We start from the raw sequence: 24258 nt of genomic DNA, 5'->3' as shown, positions 1-24258 counted from the left end.
GATAAAGTCAAAGTAGAGAATTGATATTCAAAATTTATATAAATATATAAAAGAAAACATAGTATACAGTATTTATATTATATATTTGTTTAGTTAAAATTTATATTTATATAAATATATAGAAGAAAATAATTTTGGTATCGGTCATTTTATTAAGGTAGAAAAATTAGGATTTTGTCTAGTTAGGATTTGATTTGGAGATTAGGATTTTGTGTATGAAATTAGGAATTTTGGGGTTTAATTTAGATTTGGTTAATTTTAATCAAATTATGATATAGAGTGTTAATTTAAAATCTAATTTAATCTTAAAAATTATTTTAAAATATCATTTATTGTATTAAAATACTAATTGATTTGAAATCAAATTATTTAATTGAATTTATAAGATAATAAGATTAATTTTCTTTATTCCTAAAACTTGAAGTATTAAATTATAGAAATATCAATTATTTGAATTAAATCACATAAAAATTCTTATCATTTTGTAACTATTAATTTTATAATTTAAATATAGAAAATAATTTAATAATTATAAAATTAGGTAAAATTCTAATTAATTATCAAAATCTTATTTAATTTTTGACTTAATTAGCTTTAATAAAATAATTTCTGAGAATAAAATTTCTAATGAATAAATGAATTGAAATTAATTCATAATAAGATTTATTTAAAAATTCTGGGTCTTACATGACCGAGTAGCAATCGTCACTATCTCTTCTAGCGGAATTGGACTAGAAATTGTAATTTATCTCGCAATCGAGATGTTCGACAAAATTTTTGCTGTGAACACCCGAACGTGTTCTTGTGGAGGCAACGAACTGAGTGAAGCGCAGTGTCGGAAGGAGAATCATTCTACTAACAACGTCGCTGGTAGCGGTGCTACGGTCGGGGTACACAGTGTACAAGGCATCAAAGGTGAAGTTGAAGAAGATGATGAGCTGCGACGGTGAGTGGTGAGCGAAGGTGAAGATGAAAGAAAAGGGAGCCGGTGAGTGGTGGTGAGCGAAGGTGGGTGGTGGTAAGCAAAGGTGAGGGCATGAAAACGGCGAAGGTGGTGGTGAGCTTTCTGAAGCATAAGGGTGCGGTTTCAGAAGATGAAGGGCGTGGGTTTAATTTTGGTGGTAAAGTAAAAAGGAAATAAAAAATTTACTAAGTGTAGTATATGTATTTGATTTCTTACATTAGGAAACACTTTAAAAACGCACCCAAAATATAATAAATAGACTACTATTCAAAAGCGTTTTTTTTTGGTGTAAAAAATGAACCCATAGCTCTTAAGATAAGGCTACGCTTTATAAATGATATTTATAATATCTAAGGAGACACTTTTTAAATGATGCTACAAATGTATTTTTTATTCTCTTACAAAAAAGAAACACAAAGAAAATTGTAGAAATAGACTAAGCTTTTCAAATGTAACTTAAAAAAGTGTGACTGAATAGGTATTTTTCTTGTAATACCCTAGTGAAATTGACTCGATGAGTGAATTTGAATGGGATTAGTCAGTTATCACCAACAAAATTTTGTAACAACTTTTTAATTCTATCTAATCCTACTTTTGTTGATGAATGATTGTCGAAATGCTATTAATCTCTGATAAATTATGATAAATTATGGATTAGCTGGTGATGCTTTCTTTCATTTTGATATGAGAGAAAAAGAAATGTGATTTGGTGATACCTGCCGACATTGTTGTGCTGAATATTCATCAATAATGCTACACACATTAATTAGCAAGTATTATTTTTTATATTACATATTTACATCTTTTATTGGTTATTATTGAATTGTTTTATTTGATTGGTTATTCTTCCTTTCTTAATTTTTGGTGTTAATTGTATTTTTTACCTCTGAATTTTACCTAATGTGCATTTTAATTGCTAAACTTTAAAAATATGTAACATAATTTTTGAACCTTTCCAAATGTATATTTTACTCAAAATAAGTGCATTATATTTGATATTTGTTATTCATACATGTTTAATAACATTTATATTTATATTAATAATTATGAATAAAAATATATTATATAATTTTATTATGTAACTAATAATTAGCATATAGAATAGTATGAAGCAGTTAATAGCATGTTCATTATCACATTTCACATTCTTACTTCAATTAAATGGTACCTGGAATATTGATCATGCTTCTTATTTGATTTTAACTTTTAAACATACACTCTAGAAAGCTCTGCTGCTGTTACCAGAAACTTGTCTCAGCAGAATCTTAACTTTCGGGAACTTCTATTAAAGGAGTTGAAGCAAAATATGAATTGAGCTCAAAAGAATGTTCTCCCTACTGCTGTAACGGCTAGAGTTAGCATAGAAGCTGGTTTAACATTCGGTTAGCAGAAGATTGTTGGCAGACAGAAAAAACTGGAAAGCCATAGGCATTGACTGTTTCGGAGCAAGTTCTCCAATAGGTGAGATATACAAGGAGTTTGGTATCACCAAGAAAGCTATTATTGTTGCTGCAAAAGAACTTTCATAAATCCTGAGTTTTCTTTATTTTTGTTTCTTCTTATTCAGAACTTTTACGTTTCAATAGTGATATGGGTTTTAATTATGGATCTGTTTTTTGAGAAATCACTTTAGCCACAATAAAGAAGATTAGATTATTCTTGAAAATGGTTCTCAGAGGAGAGGCATAGACTGAAGGATGAGTGGAATCAATAAAGTTGTATGAATTTATAAAAACTTTTTTGGCTTGTGAGTTTTTTTCACTGTGATGTAACACTTATTCATGTATAATGCAAATAATTTAGCCTTTATTGGTATTTTAAAGCATCTTGCTTAAATGATTGTTTAGAATTCTTTAAGGCTCATTCAAGCTTAAAAATTGAAAATGTAAAAAATAAAATAAAATAAAAGGTGTAAGCATGCTTCAAAGTAAGGAGAAATGACTATGCAACCTGGTTATTCAATTTCAATCCATATTTTGATCTGACTAATAAATTATAAATAAAAATGAATTCTGTTCTGTTTTGTACAAATTAACAATAATAGATAAAAAAAAAATTATATTTGAGGATTGCCCTTATTTCTATGAATATTAGATGAAAGATGAACATATAGTTTCAATCTACACATAACATACTCATCTCACTATAACAAAACCAAAAGGTATAGCAATACCAGAATAAATATGCCTTGAAATATAAATTTGTTTTAACAAATTCTAAATTGCATATGATATGATACAATTTAATTGTTTTAGTCTAAAACCTTCTTTTCTTGAAATTTGAGTCCCAACAACAACTTAAATGCTTTATGTCATTATTCATATTCATACAAATGAATCAGAAGATACAACATAAAAAGGAAAATGTCATCAATAGCATCATGTGCCACTTAGAGTTTAATAATTGATTTTAGGAGAGACCAATGACTTTTTCAGTTGCTATATCAAGATCAATGTCATAGAAGCATGTTCTAGTTGGAAGCCCTGGCATGATGCTCATTGTTTCAACCAATGGATAACTGAAACCAGCTCCAATGCTGGCTCTAACATCCCTTACGGGTAAGAATTTGTCAATGAAGTTGAATATATTATTATTCTGAAATTGAATAAAATAAGAATTTGTGCAGATCCAAGTATTAGAAGTACAATTAGTGAAGATCTAATTACATAAAAAACTTGTAGAATTTTACAAAATAAAATCAAGAATAGAAAGCTTTATTTAAAACCAAAAGCAATCTTAAAAAAATAATTAGAACAAAATTAATGGCCTGCTCATTGAGAACCGGAGGAAGCAGTTAGAGCGGTAGCAGAAACATTAATGACCACGGTATCAGTGGTTGTCTCCATCGTCTGCCGCCTCGTTATTGTTTAAACCTGTAATCTTCCTCTTCTTCTTTCTCGTTGTCATCGTCAAGATCAGTGCCATGGTCTCTTCTCTTCAATGTTGTTATTGGTGAAGTCGGCAACCATCATCCAAGACTTTGTTTTCAAGCATATTGTCGGAAGTCTTCCATAACATTATTGGACTAACCGTGGAGGTAGGATAGGATTTTGCTGCCCTTTTCAATGCTTCATTTGCCTCATCATTAATTTAGGGTGCTTTTGAAATATTCAAAGATTTACGGTAATTTCTTCCAAACCCATGACAATTTTGTGGGTAAGTTATCCTTACTCATGTGTCATCATCTCAGCCATTGATCAAGTAAAATTTTCAAATTTGCATTAATGCATTCAATAAATGTGTTCACACTATATTGTATTTTATAGTATTTATATTATAGCACATAACGTATTTATACTATGTGTAATGTGCAAATTATTGATTTTACAAATTCCTCCCCAAATACCAAAGAAATCAAAATCTTCCCCAAATACCATTTGAATGTCTACAGCTTCTTCTACCTCTCAAAATATACTTCGAAGGAATTACTTCTTCTTCAACCTCACTGCTTCTTCTACCCTTCTTTCAACTGCTCCTTCTTATCTACCCTTCCTGTAGGTGATGGGTGTGATTTTTCCGGTGACCCACTCGCAAAACCTTCCCCAAATACCCCTGTAATGTCTACTGCTTCTTCTTCTACTACCTCACTGTTTCTTCTACCCTTCCTATAGTTGATGGGTTTGATTTTTCCGGCGACCCACTCGCAAAACCTTCCCCAAATACCCGTGTAATGTCCAGAGCTTCCCCTTCTATCACGCTGCTCATCGAACCGTTCGTGTAGGTGAAGCGTTTGATTGTTCTAGCGATCCAGTTGCAAAACCTTCCCCCAAATACCGCTTTAATGTCCACAGCCTCTTCTTCTACCTAATTCCTCGGATTTATTCGGTGAGTCATCTTTATTGACAGATTTGTTCGAACCCCATCGAAGACCCTGCCTACTGCTTCTTCGTCTAGGGTTACGCGGGTGTCCTATTCCGTGATTCACAAGCAGAGTGTAGTATTTCCGAAACTGTCGAAGAAGGTAAGTCATCCCCCCATTCCGGTAACGGTTCCTACGACCGAGGTGCAAAACTCTTTCGAAAAACCATTGTAAGGCCTGCTGTTTCTTCTTCTAGGTAATTCGTTTGTGTTTTGTTGTCGATTTTGACAACCAATTTTGCGTGATTTGTTCTGATTTTCACTTTCTTTAATCACCGTTGATCGAAGCAGATTGTTTCAATTTGAATACAATAGTTGATAATAGTTGTTCATGGTGGTGTTTAATGTTAATCAAATTGATGGCCAGTGATGCATGCTCCTCAAACACGAGATGAGACAGAGGCAAAGTAGGTGGAGAACAGGAACTGATAGCTAGATATGCAAGTTCAAATTCGCTTCAACCTGGGAATGTAAAAGATGGTATGGCCCCAAAATGCTTCTGCGAAAAATATGCCATCTGTTACATGTCAAAGACAGACACCAACCCGAATAGGCTATTTTTTGGATGCCCATTGTTAAAGGTAAGGACCCAAATCTTCATGTATGATCACTAAGTTTATGCTAAATTTTGGTTGATTTTGAATTTTTAGAATGGTGGTTTAGAATATAGATTTTGGTTATTTTTCCTAGCTGAAGTTGTTGTGGATGTGATTTTGAATTGTATGGAATGGCATGCCTATTGGTTATGAAAATGATTTGATTTTGTAAGCGATATGCTGTTATAATGGGTTGCTATTGCATATGATTTGATATTGATGCTGGTTAATTTTGAAGAATGATCGAGAACTGGAAAATAGTAGATTTATTGAAAATAGATGTTCCTAGATTAAAAATGTTGATTTTGATATGAATTCACATGGAACCTGATCTGATATAAAAAATGGCTTTAAATTTTGAAAGGACTTTTAATTTTTAGCTTTTAGGGATTAATTACATTCACATATGTGGATTAGATTGAATTGGAGTGTTTTGTACCACCATACATTCATTGTGTTCTATTTGATTTAGATGACAGAAGCACACTGCAAATTCAATCTCTGGGTTGATGACCATATTGTAAGGGTCAGAGCGGGGGCAGGCTACTAGGGGATCGGATGATGGCAAGCAGAATCATGTTGAAGAACATCTAGGAATGGATAACCTGATAGCACATATAGAGAAAAGAATAGTAAACCTAGAAAAGCTGCTGAACAAGAAAAGTAGAGAAGCAGAGTTGAGGAAGAAGAATAGAGAGGCAGCTGCAAGAGATATGGAGTCTTCATCAACATAGCATAATGATTAGATGAAAACGAGAACCTGAAGCACCTCTATTAGGTTCATAAAGTTAATAATAATTGCCTTCTATCTGAATTTCTCTACTAGAATGTAGACACTCAATTGCTTGAAGCTTTTAAAGGAAAAATTGTCGATGACTTTTTTTTTTATATGGGCAACATGGTTGGAAGTTGATTATGTTTCTAGTTACGTGTTCTTGTTTTACCTATACATACGTATACATTTTATGTTATATATTTTTGTGAGTTAGTTATCAAAGTGCCCTACTAATTTCAATAGTATATGAAGGCTAATATGTTGTAGTAAGTCAGTTCGAATACCAGAAAGAAACAACCTTTTTTTTAGTGACATGAATGCTGAATATTGCAGTCATGTTATAACTCAATTTTTGGCATTTCTGTAAGAGTAGCAAGGAGAATGGCATGACAATATAGAATGATGATTTGGTGATGAATGACAAATCATGCTGCCTCTACAATAGATAATTGACACGATCTGTTTTTCTTCTAATATACTAGTGTGCAGCATAAATATGGACATATGATAGAATGAAGAAGCTGAAACTAAACCAGAATGTTATGTAACGGTTGGGGTAATGGGTGAATTGAAACTTGTTAGTCAAGTTTAGTTGCTTTCCTTTCAGAAATTTTCCTGCATAGGTTTTCAAATTCCTAATCCCTTGAACCTAAATAAATGTTAACACTGCTAGTTTATCACACCATAATGAATGGCCACTGCTTGATTCTAATATACGTCATTTGTTCAGCAAAAATTGGAATGCCATTTATTATTATCTATCAGCTTTTGTAATTTTGATGATTCTTATTTTTGCATTGTAGAAATATTGTCATAGCAACAAATTTGCCGAGAGTAGGATCGCCATAGATGGTGTTGTGTATGTCATAGACTGTGGTAAAGCAAATGGGACCAGCTATGATGCTTTAAATAAGCTAGCTTGTCTGTTACCATCATCGATTTCAAAGGCTTTAGCTCATGAGGTATTGATGTAGTAGATCATCATCTTTATCCACTTGCAGATGATGTTTAATGCTCAAAATGAAACATTTGTCTTTTTCTATAACCGTTGCTTACCACTATTGCTGAATGAGTGTATGGCTTATTGCAGGTGTTACCATGTACTGGGTTTGGTTGTGCCATCATCCAAGACATTAGTGGTGTCTACAATTGTGGTCCTGAACCGTGTGGCCATAATGTAAGTTTCTCTTCTAACCTATTTCAAGTAGTTTCATCATAATGCCCGTTTATATGTTATCATTTTCCCCCAGTGTTAGTTACTTTAATTAAGTGAATGTTTATTCTTTATGATGTAGTTGGGATTGGGCTTGGTGAACTAACCTGGAAAAAAAACATTTATTTTTTGGTAGTTCTACTCTCTGTTAAAGTAAAGTGGGCTAGATGCCAGTTCGGACCGCAACAAAAACAATTAGTAGATAAATCAGCTGAGGAGTAATGCATCATGTGGCTTTAAACCGGTGAAGCCCAACTTTTTCCGAAATTTTAAGGGAAACCAAGATTATCCAGGTAAGTATTTATTCCATTGATGTCTCTGTCTACACCTACCCTGCTCATTATTTGTTTGAGTAGTAGTTTTTAGTATCAATAGCAATTTTTGGTTGAATATCCGCGTAAAATGTTTGTTGGTTAACTGATATGTGTCACGTAATCTATATACTACCATAGTTACAAATAGAATAACACTATTATAAATCTCTTATACATGACGAACACAACATGACACATCGACTTAGCAAGAGTGAAGTTGTTATAGAAGCATTTGTCTTAATTTCGGGCCTTTCAAACCAATGTAAAACATTTTAAAGATAAACTGAAATAACAAGTTAGAATTAAGCAATGTTATGCCAGTTAAAAGTGGATTTCATAAACCAAAAGGTAAAATCATAAATAACAGCAACCAGAATACTAAACAAAGACGTTCAACAAAGTTCCAATGTACATTAAGTTGGAGTAGATTTACAATGTCAATTTTTTCTACACCGGAAATATCCCTTCAAAATACTTCATTTTAGACCTAACTGTGACCGGGTGTGGCATTCCTGGGTCTCGCCATGCTATCCTCACCAATAGATTTCTAGTGTCATGTTGATTGTCATATTCTGTCAACATAAGCTCTCTGTACCTGTAATTGACGAGTAACTCTCTTTCCTGTGAATTGTTCACCAACAAAATTAGGTTATCTTCCACAAATAGTATTGGATTTTCCCTGATGCTTCGACTCGCAAACCTGTAGTATTGCTGTAATGTTTTATTTCCACTGGCGTCTTCATTCAAGTGCCAAATTGATGCGACATAACCAAATTCATTGTGTGTATGAGCGAGGAGTGCAACTTTCTCCTTGTGGGTTAGTAAATTGTGAACCGTATATGTTGCACCTACTGGAATAGACACCTCGCTAAAGGATTCATCTTCGACACTATAACATAAAACAGACTTGAGTGTAGCATAACTATCTCCTGTACCAGTAATCCAATATGCATGACCATTATGAAAACAGAGTTAGTGTCAATTTTTTCTACTCCAGGAAGACAATTAACACAGTGAAACCATGTAGAACGCCTTGAACAATATCTAGAGAAAAAAACATAGGCATCAGCTATGTCCCGTTTGCACATATGAATGATGTTGAAAGCATCTGTGCCTGGGACATGACCGAAACCATATACTGGGAAATATGATCTACCGTGATCCTTGTGGGGGTCCGAAATTTCTCTAGATCATTGTGTTGTTGGATTCCGTACCAGGAGTCTTGTGTCATCTTGTCCACGGAAGAACTTGAAACATATGATCCCGTTTGACACTCCCACAATACGAAACCACCCTTCGATGCCAACTCCGAAAGGTTGCTGAACAGGAACTTCTTCTCCGGAAGCAGCATCCACTACAAATAGTGAATCTGAACCCATCAATAGTAGTGAGTATCCAACATGAAACAAGAGATGATGATCTAACACCTTCTGCCTTCGCATGTGTTGTATGCATGTTTCTGGTTGGCTTAGGCGTTGGAGCCAAAATTTATTCAAGCACATACATCTCCCTACAACTTTGGCACTACTTCGCAAGAAGATTTCGTGCAACAGTTCATCCGGAATCACTGGCAATGGAAGATAATTTTGTTGAAATTTAGTCATTTTTCTGGACGCACGTTTAGTAGTCTAGGTTTTCGGAACGTTTATGTTTCGTGTAGTTTTCGTTTGGTTGAAGTCTCTGGTTCGCTTATAAGTAATGAACTTCAATTTCTCTAACTTATTAATTGTGTGATATGTTTCGTCCAATGAGAATTTGAAATGGAGGAATATTGTGTTTACCGGTGTTATTGTAACCAGTTTGAAGTAGGTGTTGTATACCATTAAAATTGGCTCCTCTATCAAAGCCTTGGCTATACTTGCTAATAAATTATCTGCGAGTTCCAACATTCTACTTTTTTCTGATTCTTTGTTTATCTAATTTGAAATTAGAAGTAGCCTCACCCCAATTTTTTGTTGTATAGTGGAAATACGTGCGAACCAAATCCATGTGTGCAGAAAGTGTTTTGACCTTATCTTGCTAATTGAGTCTCTATGTGTATTTACATTATCTAGGTTAATTAGTGAGTCATCGTTTACGTATCAACTTGATTTCCAATATTTTTCCCCTTATCACAGCATTAGAACCCCTCATCCTAAAGAACACCATGTCAGTCAAAAATTAATAATGTCACACCAGATTTAATCATTTCTGCAGTTTCTGCATAAATTATGTACAAAATTTTTCCAGTTCTTAAATATAATGTTAACACTTCCATGTTTTTACCCATGTGGATACAAATGCCATAATCAAATCTTGCAAATGTAAAGTCTTTTCTGGTTTAATTTTTAAAGAAATAATTAATGGAAGTTTAAAATTCTTCTGATGAGTACCTTGTCTGACAGTTAATATAACCGAATACATGTAGAATGCGAAATATATAACCCATATATACAATCACAAAACCACAAAAGAAAACATAGATTACATTAAATTAAAGAAATTTATAAAACAGAATACTAACATGTCCAACCAGAACAAAATATGTACACATAACATGGCCACCGTAAAGTTATTACAAAACATAAATGCACTCCGATAAAAAAATACAAAAATTAGTGCTATTCTTTCCTATGATGGTGGTATTCTCTGGTTCACAGACAAATCCGAAGAGTCAGACGATGAACTTCTTCGGTTTTTTCTACTAGGACCTGCTACTGCCACTACCCCTCCCCCCTGCTGATGGAGGTTTATTGATAAACGAAATTTAGCATGCCGATTTAGAATTCAATGATGAATATGATCGTGAGTATAGTCTAATTGACACTTAAACTTCGCACCAAACAATCCTACAATCTATAACCGAGAGTACTAGTCTCCCGAGTCGTCCTCCCTTGGAATTGCCAAAGTATGCATCTTATTGATTAGAAAGCCTTGTTATGGTTCTTTGAAGGTTTTAGCAAAATAATAGGAAACAAACAATCAATCCTTAAAAGACTTGGCTTAGGGTTGGCATTAGAAATTCTATCCTTATAGTTCCTTCAATGATGACAACAATTAGGTCTTACTTCATTTAGTTAACCCCTAGGCATAGAGGAAAGTCAAATGAGAGTAATCAACTTGAGTCACAAGTCCTAGCTTTACCTTATGGAAATCTAGCTTTAGTGCACTCCAAGTCAATTAGCAATCCCTAATTCCAAATCAACAATTGACAAAACTATTCAACTTCTTCTAATGGCCCAAACCCTATGCCAAGTAAGAAACTTTTACTCCATAACTAGTATTGGCATTTTATCAAACATTTGATGAGCAAGAGTGAAAGTCATAGTAAAATTAAGAAGAAAGTAGAATTAAGAGTATTTCAACACAAGGAACTAACAACAATTAACAAAGAACAACAATGAAAATGAGATTCTAAAGGAATTGACAAAATCCAAGACTACAAAATTGAATCTAGATCTATGAGAATTTAGCAATTACAAGCACTAATTGAGATTGGAGAAGAAGATCTATGACATGAACAAAGTGAATTGAGAATTGCAATGGATCTCACCAAAGAGTGATTGAAAATTCAGAAATTGGATGAAGATGAACCCTAATGAGAGCTTGGAATCTCTCTCTCTTTCTCCAAGAGTGTAACTAACTATCTTAAAAAATATCTAGAATCTAGGAAATGAGCTAAAAGTCCCTTAACCCTTGTTCCTTTGGTCTTCTTAAGCTTTTCCCGCCAAGGCACTTCCCCAAAATGGGATTCCCAACTGCTTCCACGCCCAAGTCACGTGGCTCTTAAAAAATCACATTCGAACATCGGCGCGCACGCGCAATGTACACGTACGCGCCACTAGGGCATCTTGTAATGTGCGCGGAGGTGTAATGTACGCGTGCGCGCCCATGAAGATCATGGCCTAGCCGCTACGCAAGCCGGCTCGTGGCTTGGCTCTTGGCTTCGACTTCTAGCTGCTCAATCCACGCGGACGCGTCAAGTGCTCGCACGCGCCCATGCTGAGTTTTCCAAAGCTCAATTCTCATGCTCCCTTCCTTTGCACCCGTCCTCCTTCTCTCTTCTGGTCCATCCCTGCCCTATATTCTGAAACCACTTAACACACAGGTCACGGCATCGAATGGCACCAAGAGAAGATTAGAAATGTATCTAATTTAGTGCAAAATAAGCATGTTTTCATCCATGAGGCAAAATTAGGAAAGAAACACAAAGTCTTGTATTTTTATATAGAAAGCGTGTGGAATCATTGATAAAACCCCTGAAATCAACACAAGATAAACCCTCAAAATGGGGTTTATCATTTATCCTGTAATAATTTTGGCAAAATTATCCTTCATGAATGAAAAATAAAAGACTGTAAATTTAATTCACTAAGTACAGGAATTATTGTTACCCTGACTCCTGAGAACGCGGTGGTCGACCATGTTGCCTCCCACGCTGCATGCGTAATAACCGTTCGGTCTCGAAGGCAGCCAGCTGTGCATCCTTGTTGAAGTGAGCCTTGCATCGGTCCGCTAGCCAATGTTTTATTTGGTCAGGCAACACGTTGGAGGCATATATCTCCTCAACCGCGCTGGGCTTTTCTTCCGTATGAGTACTGTCCCATGCAAGCATGTAGAAGATACCCCAACCAACATAACTCAGTTCGATAATAAGCAGCGGAGTTGGTCGATAGAGAGATCTTATCCTCCCTATGTCCGATGCTTTGATTAAATACTTATCACCATCGCTCTTTGGGTGGATATGAAGACAGTTGTCCTGTCTGTCTATGAGGTAGAGATCACTGGTCGTGAAGAAGGAGAAGTGTCGTACAATGTGCTGTGGAAACCGTACATCTTCCTACATTAACAAAAACAAAATTAAATGTTACATATATGTGGAAAACATTAGATACATAAAAGAAAAAGAAGAAAATTCTGTGGCGTAGGATATAAACTTACATCTGTTTCGAATATGTTAAACAGGAAAGTCTGGTCAGGGCATCTCCTTATGTTCCTAAATGCATTCACGTAACTAGCCAACAGGATACAAAAATTCATCAACGTTAAAACGAACAAACCATGCAAAGACACAACCAAAAATTGAAAAAACATCAATGTTAAAAACAAAAAACCATGCAAATACATACTAATGTGTTTGGAAAAATAGTTGATCAAAAAGCAGATTACATTCAGAATGCTTACTGAAATCCTGGCTCCATTCTTGTTTGCTAAAAGTATTGAGTAGTTAGTGAACTTGATGGGCGCGGTGAGAGAAGACGAACAACTAAATTGTTGGTATGAAGCGATGTGGGGAAGAAGTAATGTTTAACTTTTAAAGAGGGTTTAGCCAAACGTCGCACTGCTTGCATAGGAGGTTTAATGGATATCTCTATCTATCCATTAGTATTGAAACCCCCTTAATAATCAAACATTTTCGAAAATGTAAACTGAATAATAAATACATAGAATAGAAAGTCTCCCATAATTAAAATTTGTTTGGAAAAGGTAAATGAATTTAAATAACCCTTCGTTGGTATGCGTATCACTAACTGAATTAAAGATAAACATAAAGAAAGTTTGATTAAAGTTAAATAAACATTAATTATATAATTATAATAAGTGCATATTCTTGTGTTTGTCATTAGCTAACTTATTCGAATATTTAGTTAATTGCTTTAGAAAATATGGGAAATAACTTAAACGATTTTATCAGTAACAAAACAAAACGTGGGGTTCCATTTTATAAACGCATAAGAATTGCAATTAATTAATTAAAGATAACTGTCATCATCTCAGCTTAAAAAATTTTTGGGTTTTTTTAATGAGATTTGGGCCTACAAGTTTGATGTTAGTTTGACCCGTAGTTTTTTTCTCAATCAAAAAGTGCATTACAACATCTCAACATCCAAACAGAAAAAGTAACGTAAAGGACTTTGTGCCTAGTTGGGTTGGGGTGGGGAAGTAAATCCTTATGTTGCTTTGGGCTGGGTTGGTTGCCTTATGCCTGGACCAGACCCAACTCCAAGTAAACAAAAACGTAAAGAACTGCAAAAAACATAATCCAAAAAAACATAATCCAAATAACTTATTGCACGCACCAACTATTAGAAGTCCCGTCAAAAAACAAAAAAGTATTAAATGTCTAAATGAGCTTAACACATCGACCAAAAAAAACTTAACACAATTATTTGTAGGGCTTAGGTATGAATAACTCAGAACATATTTCCTTTCCCGTTAACCAGTCGCTCTTCCTTCTTACATATTTCATTATAGTATGTCTTTGCTGCCTCAACAACTTCTTGAGATTTCAGATTGAAGGGATTCATTACCAGATCAATAGCCAGCTGCAATCTTGTGCTATCATTTACCTAAGTGCCAAAAACTCGGATGTTAGCATATAACACTTGAGTAAGATTTTAAGAGAGTATACCAAACCATTAGAAATATTTTTGTAATTACCTTTATATTGTAGTTTCCTTTCCATTGGCACTCCCTCATCCAGGTTGTCACCCAAACTCCACAGTCATTCCTTTCATAATAAAAAAGCATTTGTTATAATCTATACATGCGTTAAATTCTTATGGTACACGATCATAGCATAAGGAATGGGACTGTTAAAAATAATATCATCCTTATCGAATCTTGGAAGGAAAACGAGTCTATAGCACTATAACAATTAACAACATCACTTTGTAGGCAGTCTCCTTAAGTTGTTGTGCCAAAGTAAAAATTTTTATCACAAATTAGCAAAATTATCGATGTCTCACACTAATTTAGAAATCATCTAGAAACCATATTTTACTACTATTTCTTACGAGTCATCCTTCTGCTCGCCAATCTCTGCAGGGTGTATTATAGGATAATCCGAAATTACTGGTCTATGTGTGGTCTAGTTAGCATAGAAGCTCGATTCATCAAGCATCTCCTCAATAAACAGTGCCTGTAATGATAGTAAATTTTATTTCATGTGTCAAGTCCACTGCCAGTTGAATTAAGTTAGAATCGTTATTTCTGCTTGTAATTCAATTCTAAATCAGTACCATTAGCTTGGCACAACGACGGTGCCTGGTTCTGCTCCAGACCGATGGCTTAGAATCTAGTAATATCAGGTGTCTTTTTTCAACATCAATTACAAGCAGGTACCAGTGCATGTTATCCTCATTCATTGGAACGAAAATCTAACATAGAGACACACACAAGTTAAATAGGACTAAGCATTTGGTGATAACCGTAACATATACTGTGAATTGTAAATTAGAAACATACCTTGCATAATGTTTCAAACTCTCCCATATATTCGTCAGCGTAATAGCGTTTCAAAGTCTTCGGCGAGTGAGTCCAGTTAAGGGCAAATTGCTGAAATTTGAGTTTACATGGTTTAAAATAGAATCATTGGAAACCATGCAATGGAAAATGTCTATGGTTTGCACTTACAGAAAATGTTGTGGGTAAAAACCACATGCAGGGAAACCTGGTGTCTTGGCGTGCATCAGACATGAGCATGCTTGATGTCAGGTTAATTATCTGGTAATTTATTCATCTTTTGACGGCCAAAAAGAACAAATATAAACTGTTATGACCTTCATATAACTACTTTATACATTCACAATTTCATTTACGAAATTACATAAGGCTAATGACGATAAATCCATACCTCATCCACCAATGGTTTGTTTGGTAGTAGAGTATACATGACTCTCCTATTAGCGCACCATAAGTTTGTCTATGAGATTATCTCCGAATTCAATTCTTCATCTTCCAGATCTGAACCAAAGACATAAGTGATGATTGAAAGTTCATCCTTGCACAATTCCATATCAGTTGGTGGACGGAACAGAACAGGCGTCCACTGATAAAATGATCACTCACCCGTTAGTTATTAATACATAAGAATAACAACAAATCTTTAAGGATTAGTAAGTATGATATAACCCACCGCAGGTATCTTTGGGGACTCCTTCCTTAGTGGAAATTTACGGTCAGCCAGGTTGAAGTAGCTAATATATACAACTTTGTCTAAGCTACTTGGTATAACTAGTTCTGTATCGGCTTTCGTACCAGTTCCATCATGACAAAATAAATTGCGACGAATAACATAATCAGCTGGCGTTGTTCGTTCACACTTCGGAGACATTGAACAACACTTTGGTTCTTTTTGCGGAATTGAATCGGCGGCTTCATGAATGTTGGACATGTTGGATTGAATCTTTTTTAATGAATCTAGAGTCCTCTCAGTAGTACCTGATGGCATACTGAATCCACTCATTATTACTGGCATCACTGTAGGGCTGAAGTTATCGGCCGGAGGATTGCGAAGATTAATCGTTTGTGGCATTGTTCCGAACAAAAGGATAACAAGTCTTTGTCTGGGAAGCAATCAGGTTTGAAAGTGTATTCATCATCGTCGACATTTGCGATACCACATCTTTCAGTGACCCTTCTAGGATGGTAGTTTTACCTAATTCCTCGCCAATTTCTTTACCAGATCCACCGTTAAAATTTACATGTAGTCGCTGGTCATGCATGGTGCTTCCGTGGAGACTGTTAGAAACAAAACACAAAAAATTTACAAGTTGTAGTTGCAATCGATTTAAATGGACATGGAAAAACATGTTTTTTTTCACCTGGATGACAGTTCTATCACTTCCTTATCGATAACCTTTCTTGAGATTTTTCTACTCTGTTCCTTTCTGGCTTCGTCGTCTCCCTTTTCTATTTTCTGCGTTGAGCGTTTCTTTCCTCTGGCAGCCATTGGGTGTTTTAGTTGTTTATATTTTAAAAAAAAAACATGAAAAATATTGCAACATGTACACTTAATGAGTTGCCCTCCACTACCAACCACAATTTCTAAAAAGAATAACAAACATGGCATGTTGTCCCTACTATTCAAAGGAGTTCTGACAGCTGATTGCACCGATATTTGGTAGTAGAGCTAAGACCTCTAATATATGAAGCAACTTACGTATCCATATTATAGTCCTAAGGTTTTGCCAATATTTAACTTATTAAAAACTCTATTCTCTGATTGGCAAGACAGAAGGCTCCATATTTTGGAACTAATTGTTGTTATTCAGCTCGAAAGTCAATACGTTGATGTATTCAAAGCTAATATAAATTTTCCAGTAACTGACTATTATTTATTTTCATAAACCAATATGTTAACTGAAAATTGATTTTAATTTTAATTTTTGTAATGAATGCTTCTCTACATGAATTTTAATCAATTAATTCTCATTATGTACGATACTCGTATAACAGAATTCTGTTTGTTGCTATCTCTCGTTATCACACCCACGGTCAAAGATTTAGACCACAACAAAGTTTAATGAGACGGCTAAACACTCGAAAAAGCTTACTTTGAAATATCATACACGCATTAGGTCAATAGCTCGAGAAAAGGGTATATATTCTTTTCATTTCCTACGAGTTATATTCTTTTTCATTAATTATGTGTATTACATTACCTGTCTCCCACACAATTCTTTAATTTCTCGTTTGTCACGGACACTCATCATGTAATTTATTGCCTAATGACTTTTTTGCTTTCTAGCTTTTGGCCGTCTCCTATAACTTATAGTAGACTTAACTACCCATACCTCATAGCAACGCACTTCCACCCCCCCCCCCCCCAAAGAAAACAACGAAACTAGAGGTTTTAGGTTGTGTGTTAGTATAATATGTGTTTAATGTATAATCAACCAATAATGATTTAAATTAGGATTAGAGGTTATTCAATCCATTGAGTAATAATAAAAGACAATAGTTTTTCTTTTCATAATTTATACACATTTTTCTCGTATCTGTGGAAATTTTTAAATTAACATAGAGAACTGAATATTTAAAAAACTATAATAGCCGAATATTATATATATGATCAAATTATGTGAACTATTTTATAAAATTACGATATTTTTAATGACGAGTATTATTAAGAACCCATATTACTTGGTAGGACGGGCTGTGTGTTCCGTTTATATGAAGACGAGGAGCGTCGTTAAACAGTGACCGTATGAAACTAAACTGCTGAACATGAACCGTTGATGGTGCACCCTTAACCGGACGGATCTAACCCTAAACCACGCAACCATAAAACCTCAATCCTAAACCACAATTCGTAAAAAGTAAACCGTAAACCAGTGTACCATAGATAGTAAACGGGATAACCGTTTACCGTAGAAGGCAAACCGTAAACAGAAAACTGTGAAGTCTACGCATTTAATCAGAAATCGCATACGCACGAAACCATTCACTATAAGACATAACGACCAAACCGTGAACCCTAAACCGTACACATTAAACCGAAAACCGCAAAACCATAAACCATAGGCACGAAACCATTCAGTATAAGACCTAACGACCAAACCGTGAACCCTAAACCGTACACATTGAACCGAAAACCGCCAAAGCATTAGCCATAGGTATGAAACCATTCAATATAATACCTAACAACCAAACCGTGAAAACTAAACCTTATACATTGAACTGGAAACTGCGAAACCGTAAATCATAGCCACGAAACCATTCACCATAAGACGTACTCACTCAACCGTACACATTGAACCGTACGCATTGGACCGGAAACCACCAAACAATAAACCAAATACACGGGACCATTCACTATAACACCTAGTCACTAAACCGTACACATTGAACCGTAAAAATTGAACCGGAAACCGCCAAACCATAAACCATAGGCACAAAACCATTCACTATAAGACCTAGTCACTAAACCGTACACATTGAACCGTACGCATTGAACCGAAAACCGTGAAACCATAAACCATAGGCACGAAACCATTCATTATAAGACCTAACGACGAAACCGTGAACCCTAAACAGTACACGTTGAACCGGTAACCGCGAAACCATAAACCATTGGTTATTAACCATAAACCATTAGCCATAGTCACTAAACCGTACACTTTGAACCGTACGTATTGAACCGGAAACAACCAAACTATAAACCATATGCACGAAACCATTCACTCTAAGACCTAATCAATAAACCGTACACATTAAACCGTACGCTTTGAACCGGAAACTGCGAAACCATAAACCATAGGCACGAAACCATTCACTATAAGACCTAACGACGAAACCCTGAACCCTAAACCGTACACGTTGAACCGGTAACCGCGAAACCATAAACCATTGGTTATTAACCATAAACCATTAGCCATAGTCACAAAACCGTACACTTTGAACCGTACGTAATGAACCAGAAACAACCAAACCATAAACCATATGCACGAAACCATTCACTCTAAGACCTAATCAATAAACCGTACACATTGAACCGTACACTTTGAACCGGAAACCGCGAAACAATAAACCATAGGCACGAAACCATTCACTATAAGACCTAACGACGAAACCGTGAACCCTATACCGTACACGTTGAACCGGTAACCGCGAAACCATAAACCATTGGTTATTAACCAAAACCCATTAGCCATAGTCACTAAACCGTACACTTTGAACCGTACACATTGAACCGTACGCTTTGAACTGGAAACCGCGAAACCATAAACCATAGGCACGAAACCATTCACTATAAGACCTAACGACGAAACCCTGAACCCTAAACCGTACACGTTGAACCGGTAACCGCAAAACCATAAACCATTGGTTATTAACCATAAACCATTAGCCATAGTCACTAAACCATACACTTTGAACCGTATGCATTGAACCAGAAACAACCAAACCATAAACCATATGCACGAAACCATTCACTCTAAGACCTAATCAATAAACCGTACACATTGAACCGTACGCTTTGAACCGAAAACCGCGAAACCATAAACCATAGGCACGAAACCATTCACTATAAGACCTAACGACGAAACCGTGAATCCTAAACCGTACACGTTGAACCGGTAACCGCGAAACCATAAACCATTGGTTATTAACCATAAACCATTAGCCATAGTCACTAAACAGTACACTTTGAACCGTACGTATTGAACCGGAAACAACCAAACCATAAACCATATGCACGAAACCATTCACTCTAAGACCTAATCAATAAACCGTACACATTGAACCGTACGCTTTGAACCGGAAACCGCGAAACCATAAACCATAGGCACGAAACCATTCACTATAAGAGCTAACGACGAAACCATGAATCCTAAACCGTACACGTTGAACCGATAACCGCAAAACCATAAACCATTGGTTAATAACCATAAACCATTAGCCATAGTCATTAAATCGTACACTTTGAACCGTACGTATTGAACCGGTAACAACCAAACCATAAACCATAGTAACTAAACCATTCACTCTAAGACCTAATCAATAAACCGAACACATTGAACAGTATGCTTTGAACCGAAAACCGCGAAACCATAAACCATAGGCACAAAACCATTCACTATAAGACCTAACGACGAAACCGTGAATCCTATACCGTACACGTTGAACCGGAAACCTCAAAACCATAAACCATTGGTTATTAACTATAAACCATTAGCCATAGTAACTAAATCGTACACATTGAACCGTACGCATTGAACCGGAAACAACCAAACCATAAACCATATGCACGAAACTATTCACTCTAAGACCTAGTCACTAAACCGTACACATTGAACCGTACAAATTGAACCAGAAACCGCCAAACCATAAACCATAGGCGCGAAACAATTCACTATAAGACCTAACGAATAAACCGTGAACACTAAACGTTACACATTGAACTGGTAACCGCGGAACCATAAATCATTGGTTATTAACCATAAACCATTAGCCAGAGTCACTAAACCATACACTTTGAACCGTACGTATTAAACCGGAAACAACCAAACCATAAACCATATACACGAAACCATTCACTCTAAGACCTAATCAATAAACCGTACACATTGAACCGTACGCTTTGAACCGGAAACCGCGAAACCATAAACGATAGGCACGAAACCATTCACTATAAGACCTAACGACGAAACCGTGAACCCTAAACCGTACATGTTGAACCGGTAACCGCGAAACCATAAACCATTGGTTATTAACCATAAACCATTAGCCATAGTCACTAAACCGTGCACTTTGAACCGTACGTATTGAACCAGAAACAACCAAATCATAAACCATATGCACGAAACCATTCACTCTAAGACCTAATCAATAAACCGTACACATTCAACCGTACGCTTTGAACCAGAAATCGCGAAACCATAAACCATAGGCACGAAACCATTCACTATAAGACCTAACGACGAAACTGTGAGTCCTAAACCGTACACGTTGAACCGGTAACCGCGAAACCATAAACCATTGGTTATTAACCATAAACCATTAGCCATAGTCACTAAACCGTACACTTTGAACCATACGTATTGAACCGGAAACAACCAAACCATAAACCATATGCACGAAACCATTCACTCTAAGACCTAATCAATAAATCGTACACATTGAACAATACGCTTTTAACCGGAAACTGCGAAACCATAAACCATAGGCACGAAACCATTCACTATAAGACCTAACGACGAAACCGTGAACCCTAAACCGTACACGTTGAACCGGTAATCGCAAAACCATAAACCATTGGTTATTAACCATAAACCATTAGCCATAGTCATTAAACCGTACACTTTGAACCGTACGTATTGAACCGAAAACAACCAAACCATAAACCATAGTAACTAAACCATTCACTCTAAGACCTAATCAATAAACCGTACACATTGAAGAGTATGCTTTGAACCGGAAACCGCGAAACCATAAACCATAGGCAAAAAACCATTCACTATAAAACCTAACGACGAAACCGTGAACCCTATACCATACATGTTGAACCGGAAACCTCGAAACCATAAACCATTGGTTATTAACTGTAAACCATTAGCCATAGTAACTAAATCGTACACATTGAACCGTACGCATTGAACCGGAAACAACCAAACCATAAACCATATGCACGAAACTATTCACTCTAAGACCTAGTCACTAAACTGTACACATTGAACCGTACAAATTGAACTAGAAACCGCCAAACCATAAACCATAGGCGCGAAACAATTCACTATAAGACCTAACGAATAAACCGTGAACACTAAACGTTACACATTAAACTTGTAACCGCGAAACCATAAACCATTGGTTATTAACCATAAACCATTAGCCATAGTCACTAAACCGTACACTTTGAACCGTACGTATTGAACCGGAAACAACCAAACCATAAACCATATGCACGAAACCATTCACTCTAAGACCTAATCAATAAACCGTACACATTGAACCGTACGCTTTGAACCGGAAACTGCGAAACCATAAACCATAGGCACGAAACCATTCACTATAAGACCTAACGACGAAATCGTGAACCCTATACCATACACGTTGAACCGGTAACCTCGAAACCATAAACCATTGGTTATTAACCGTAAACCATTAGCCATAATAACTAAACTGTACACATTGAACCGTACGCATTGAACCGGAAACAACCAAACCATAAACCATATGCACGAAACTATTCACTCTAAGACCTAGTCACTAAACCGTACACATTGAACCGTACAAATTGAACCAGAAACCGCCAAACCATAAACCATAGGCGCGAAACAATTCACTATAAGACCTAACGAATAAACCGTGAACACTAAACGTTACACATTGAACCGGTAACTACGAAACCATAAACCATTGGTTATTAACCATAAACCATTAGCAATAGTCACTAAACCATACACTTTGAACCGTACGTATTGAACCGGAAACAACCAAACCATAAACCATATGCACAAAACCATTCACTCTAAGACCTAATCAATAAACCGTACACATTGAACCGTACGCTTTGAACCAGAAACTGCGAAACCATAAACCATAGGCACGAAACCATTCACTATAAGAACTAACGATGAAACCGTGAACCCTATACCGTACACGTTGAACTGGAAACCTCGAAACCATAAACCATCGGTTATTAACCGTAAACCATTAGCCATAGTAACTAAACCGTACACATTGAACCGTACGCATTGAACCGGAAACAACCAAATCATAAACCATATGCACGAAACTATTCACTCTAAGACCTAGTCACTAAACCGTACACATTGAACCGTACAAATTGAACCAGAAACCGCCAAACCATAAACCATAGGCGCGAAATAATTCACTATAAGACCTAACGAATAAACCGTGAACACTAAACGTTACACATTGAACCGAAAACCGCCAACTCATAAACAACAGCCACGAAACCATTGACTATAAGACATAGTAACTAAACCGTACACATTGAACCGTACGCATTGAACCGGAAACAACCAAACCGTAAACCATATGCACGAAACCATTCACTCTAAGATCTAGTCACTAAACCGTACACATTGAACCGTACGCTTTGAACTGGAAATTACCGAACCGTAAACCATATGCACGAAACCATTCACTCTAAGACCTAGTAACTAAACCGTACACATTGAACCGTACGCTTTGAACCGAAAACCGCAAAACCATAAACCATAGGCACGAAACCATTCACTATAAGACCTAACGACCAAACCGTGAACCCTAAACCGTACACGTTGAACCAGAAACCTCGAACCCATAAACCATTGGTTATTAACCGTAAACCATTAGCCATAGTCACTAAACCGTACTCATCGATAGCACTAAAACTCAGTTTTCCTATAAAGTTGCTTAAGATAAATAACTTGGCATGATTCACAAACTTTGGGGAGGTTACACCCAATTTAACTTCAATTTCTCCTTATTAGATAAAGTTATCGCATGTTCTATTTCAAGAAGAAACTATAAACCGCACCTACTGGTATCAATAAAACCATATACATGTATACAACGTAATTAAGGCCATTAAATAATATTCTAATTAGGTAGGTGATGGTTAGTCTAGGACTACGAGCAAGAACATGGTGCAATAAAGTGGAGACCATGCTGCATGACTACAAGAAGGAGGCAATGAGTTGGTGGTCTAAGCATAAAAAACTACAACTACAAACTATATGCTTACACATTCTACCCCATACAACATGGATACTAGAAGGAAGCCCTCAACCATGGCAATCGAATGTTTGGAAATGTTCCATGGAATCGATCGAACTGCATTCAGGATGCTGACGCAAGTCCTTCACCGTGAAGTTAAACAGTCCCTCATGGTCATGGCATTTCTACTGTCAATGGAGACCATGGGACTGAAAGGTATTGTGCAAACAGCCATAAAAAATGAAGGCTGGTTCATGAACAGTCTTGCCGAGGAATGTGTCATCTGTTTGCAATGCCTACTATCTCAGGAGTTCTCTGGGGTTGTGGAGAAATCCAGCAAACTCGAAACCCTCGGACACGTGCTGAAAACTGAGCTCACCTTATACCAGGTTCATAGGATGAGATCCGTCCTCCTAACGCTAATTCCCGATACCCTATCAAACATTTGCTCTAGAATTATAGGCGACATAACAATGGATGCCGTGTGGTTGAAGTATCAGAGGAATCCTAAAGAACTATTGGGTTTCAACACACAGGACCAGTGCATATCGGTTGCACCAGAGGCATTGAGTAGACATAACAATGGCCGAGGATTGCATATGCAATAA

The 24258-nt window shown here is 36.1% G+C and overlaps 1 protein-coding gene across 1 annotated transcript; it reads left to right on the top strand.

Moving 5' to 3' along the window:
• Window positions 1-23697: 23697 nt before the first annotated feature.
• Window positions 23698-24258, top strand: LOC130981481 (uncharacterized). Its single transcript, XM_057905076.1, has one exon. It carries the CDS (start codon window positions 23698-23700, stop codon window positions 24256-24258), a length of 561 nt encoding a protein of 186 aa, XP_057761059.1.

Source organism: Arachis stenosperma, chromosome 1 (genome assembly GCF_014773155.1).
Source record: "Arachis stenosperma cultivar V10309 chromosome 1, arast.V10309.gnm1.PFL2, whole genome shotgun sequence".
NCBI classification, from domain to species: Eukaryota; Viridiplantae; Streptophyta; class Magnoliopsida; order Fabales; family Fabaceae; genus Arachis; species Arachis stenosperma.
The sequence above is the reverse complement of the archived record's forward strand: the minus strand, read 5'-3'. Positions and strand labels throughout refer to the sequence as shown.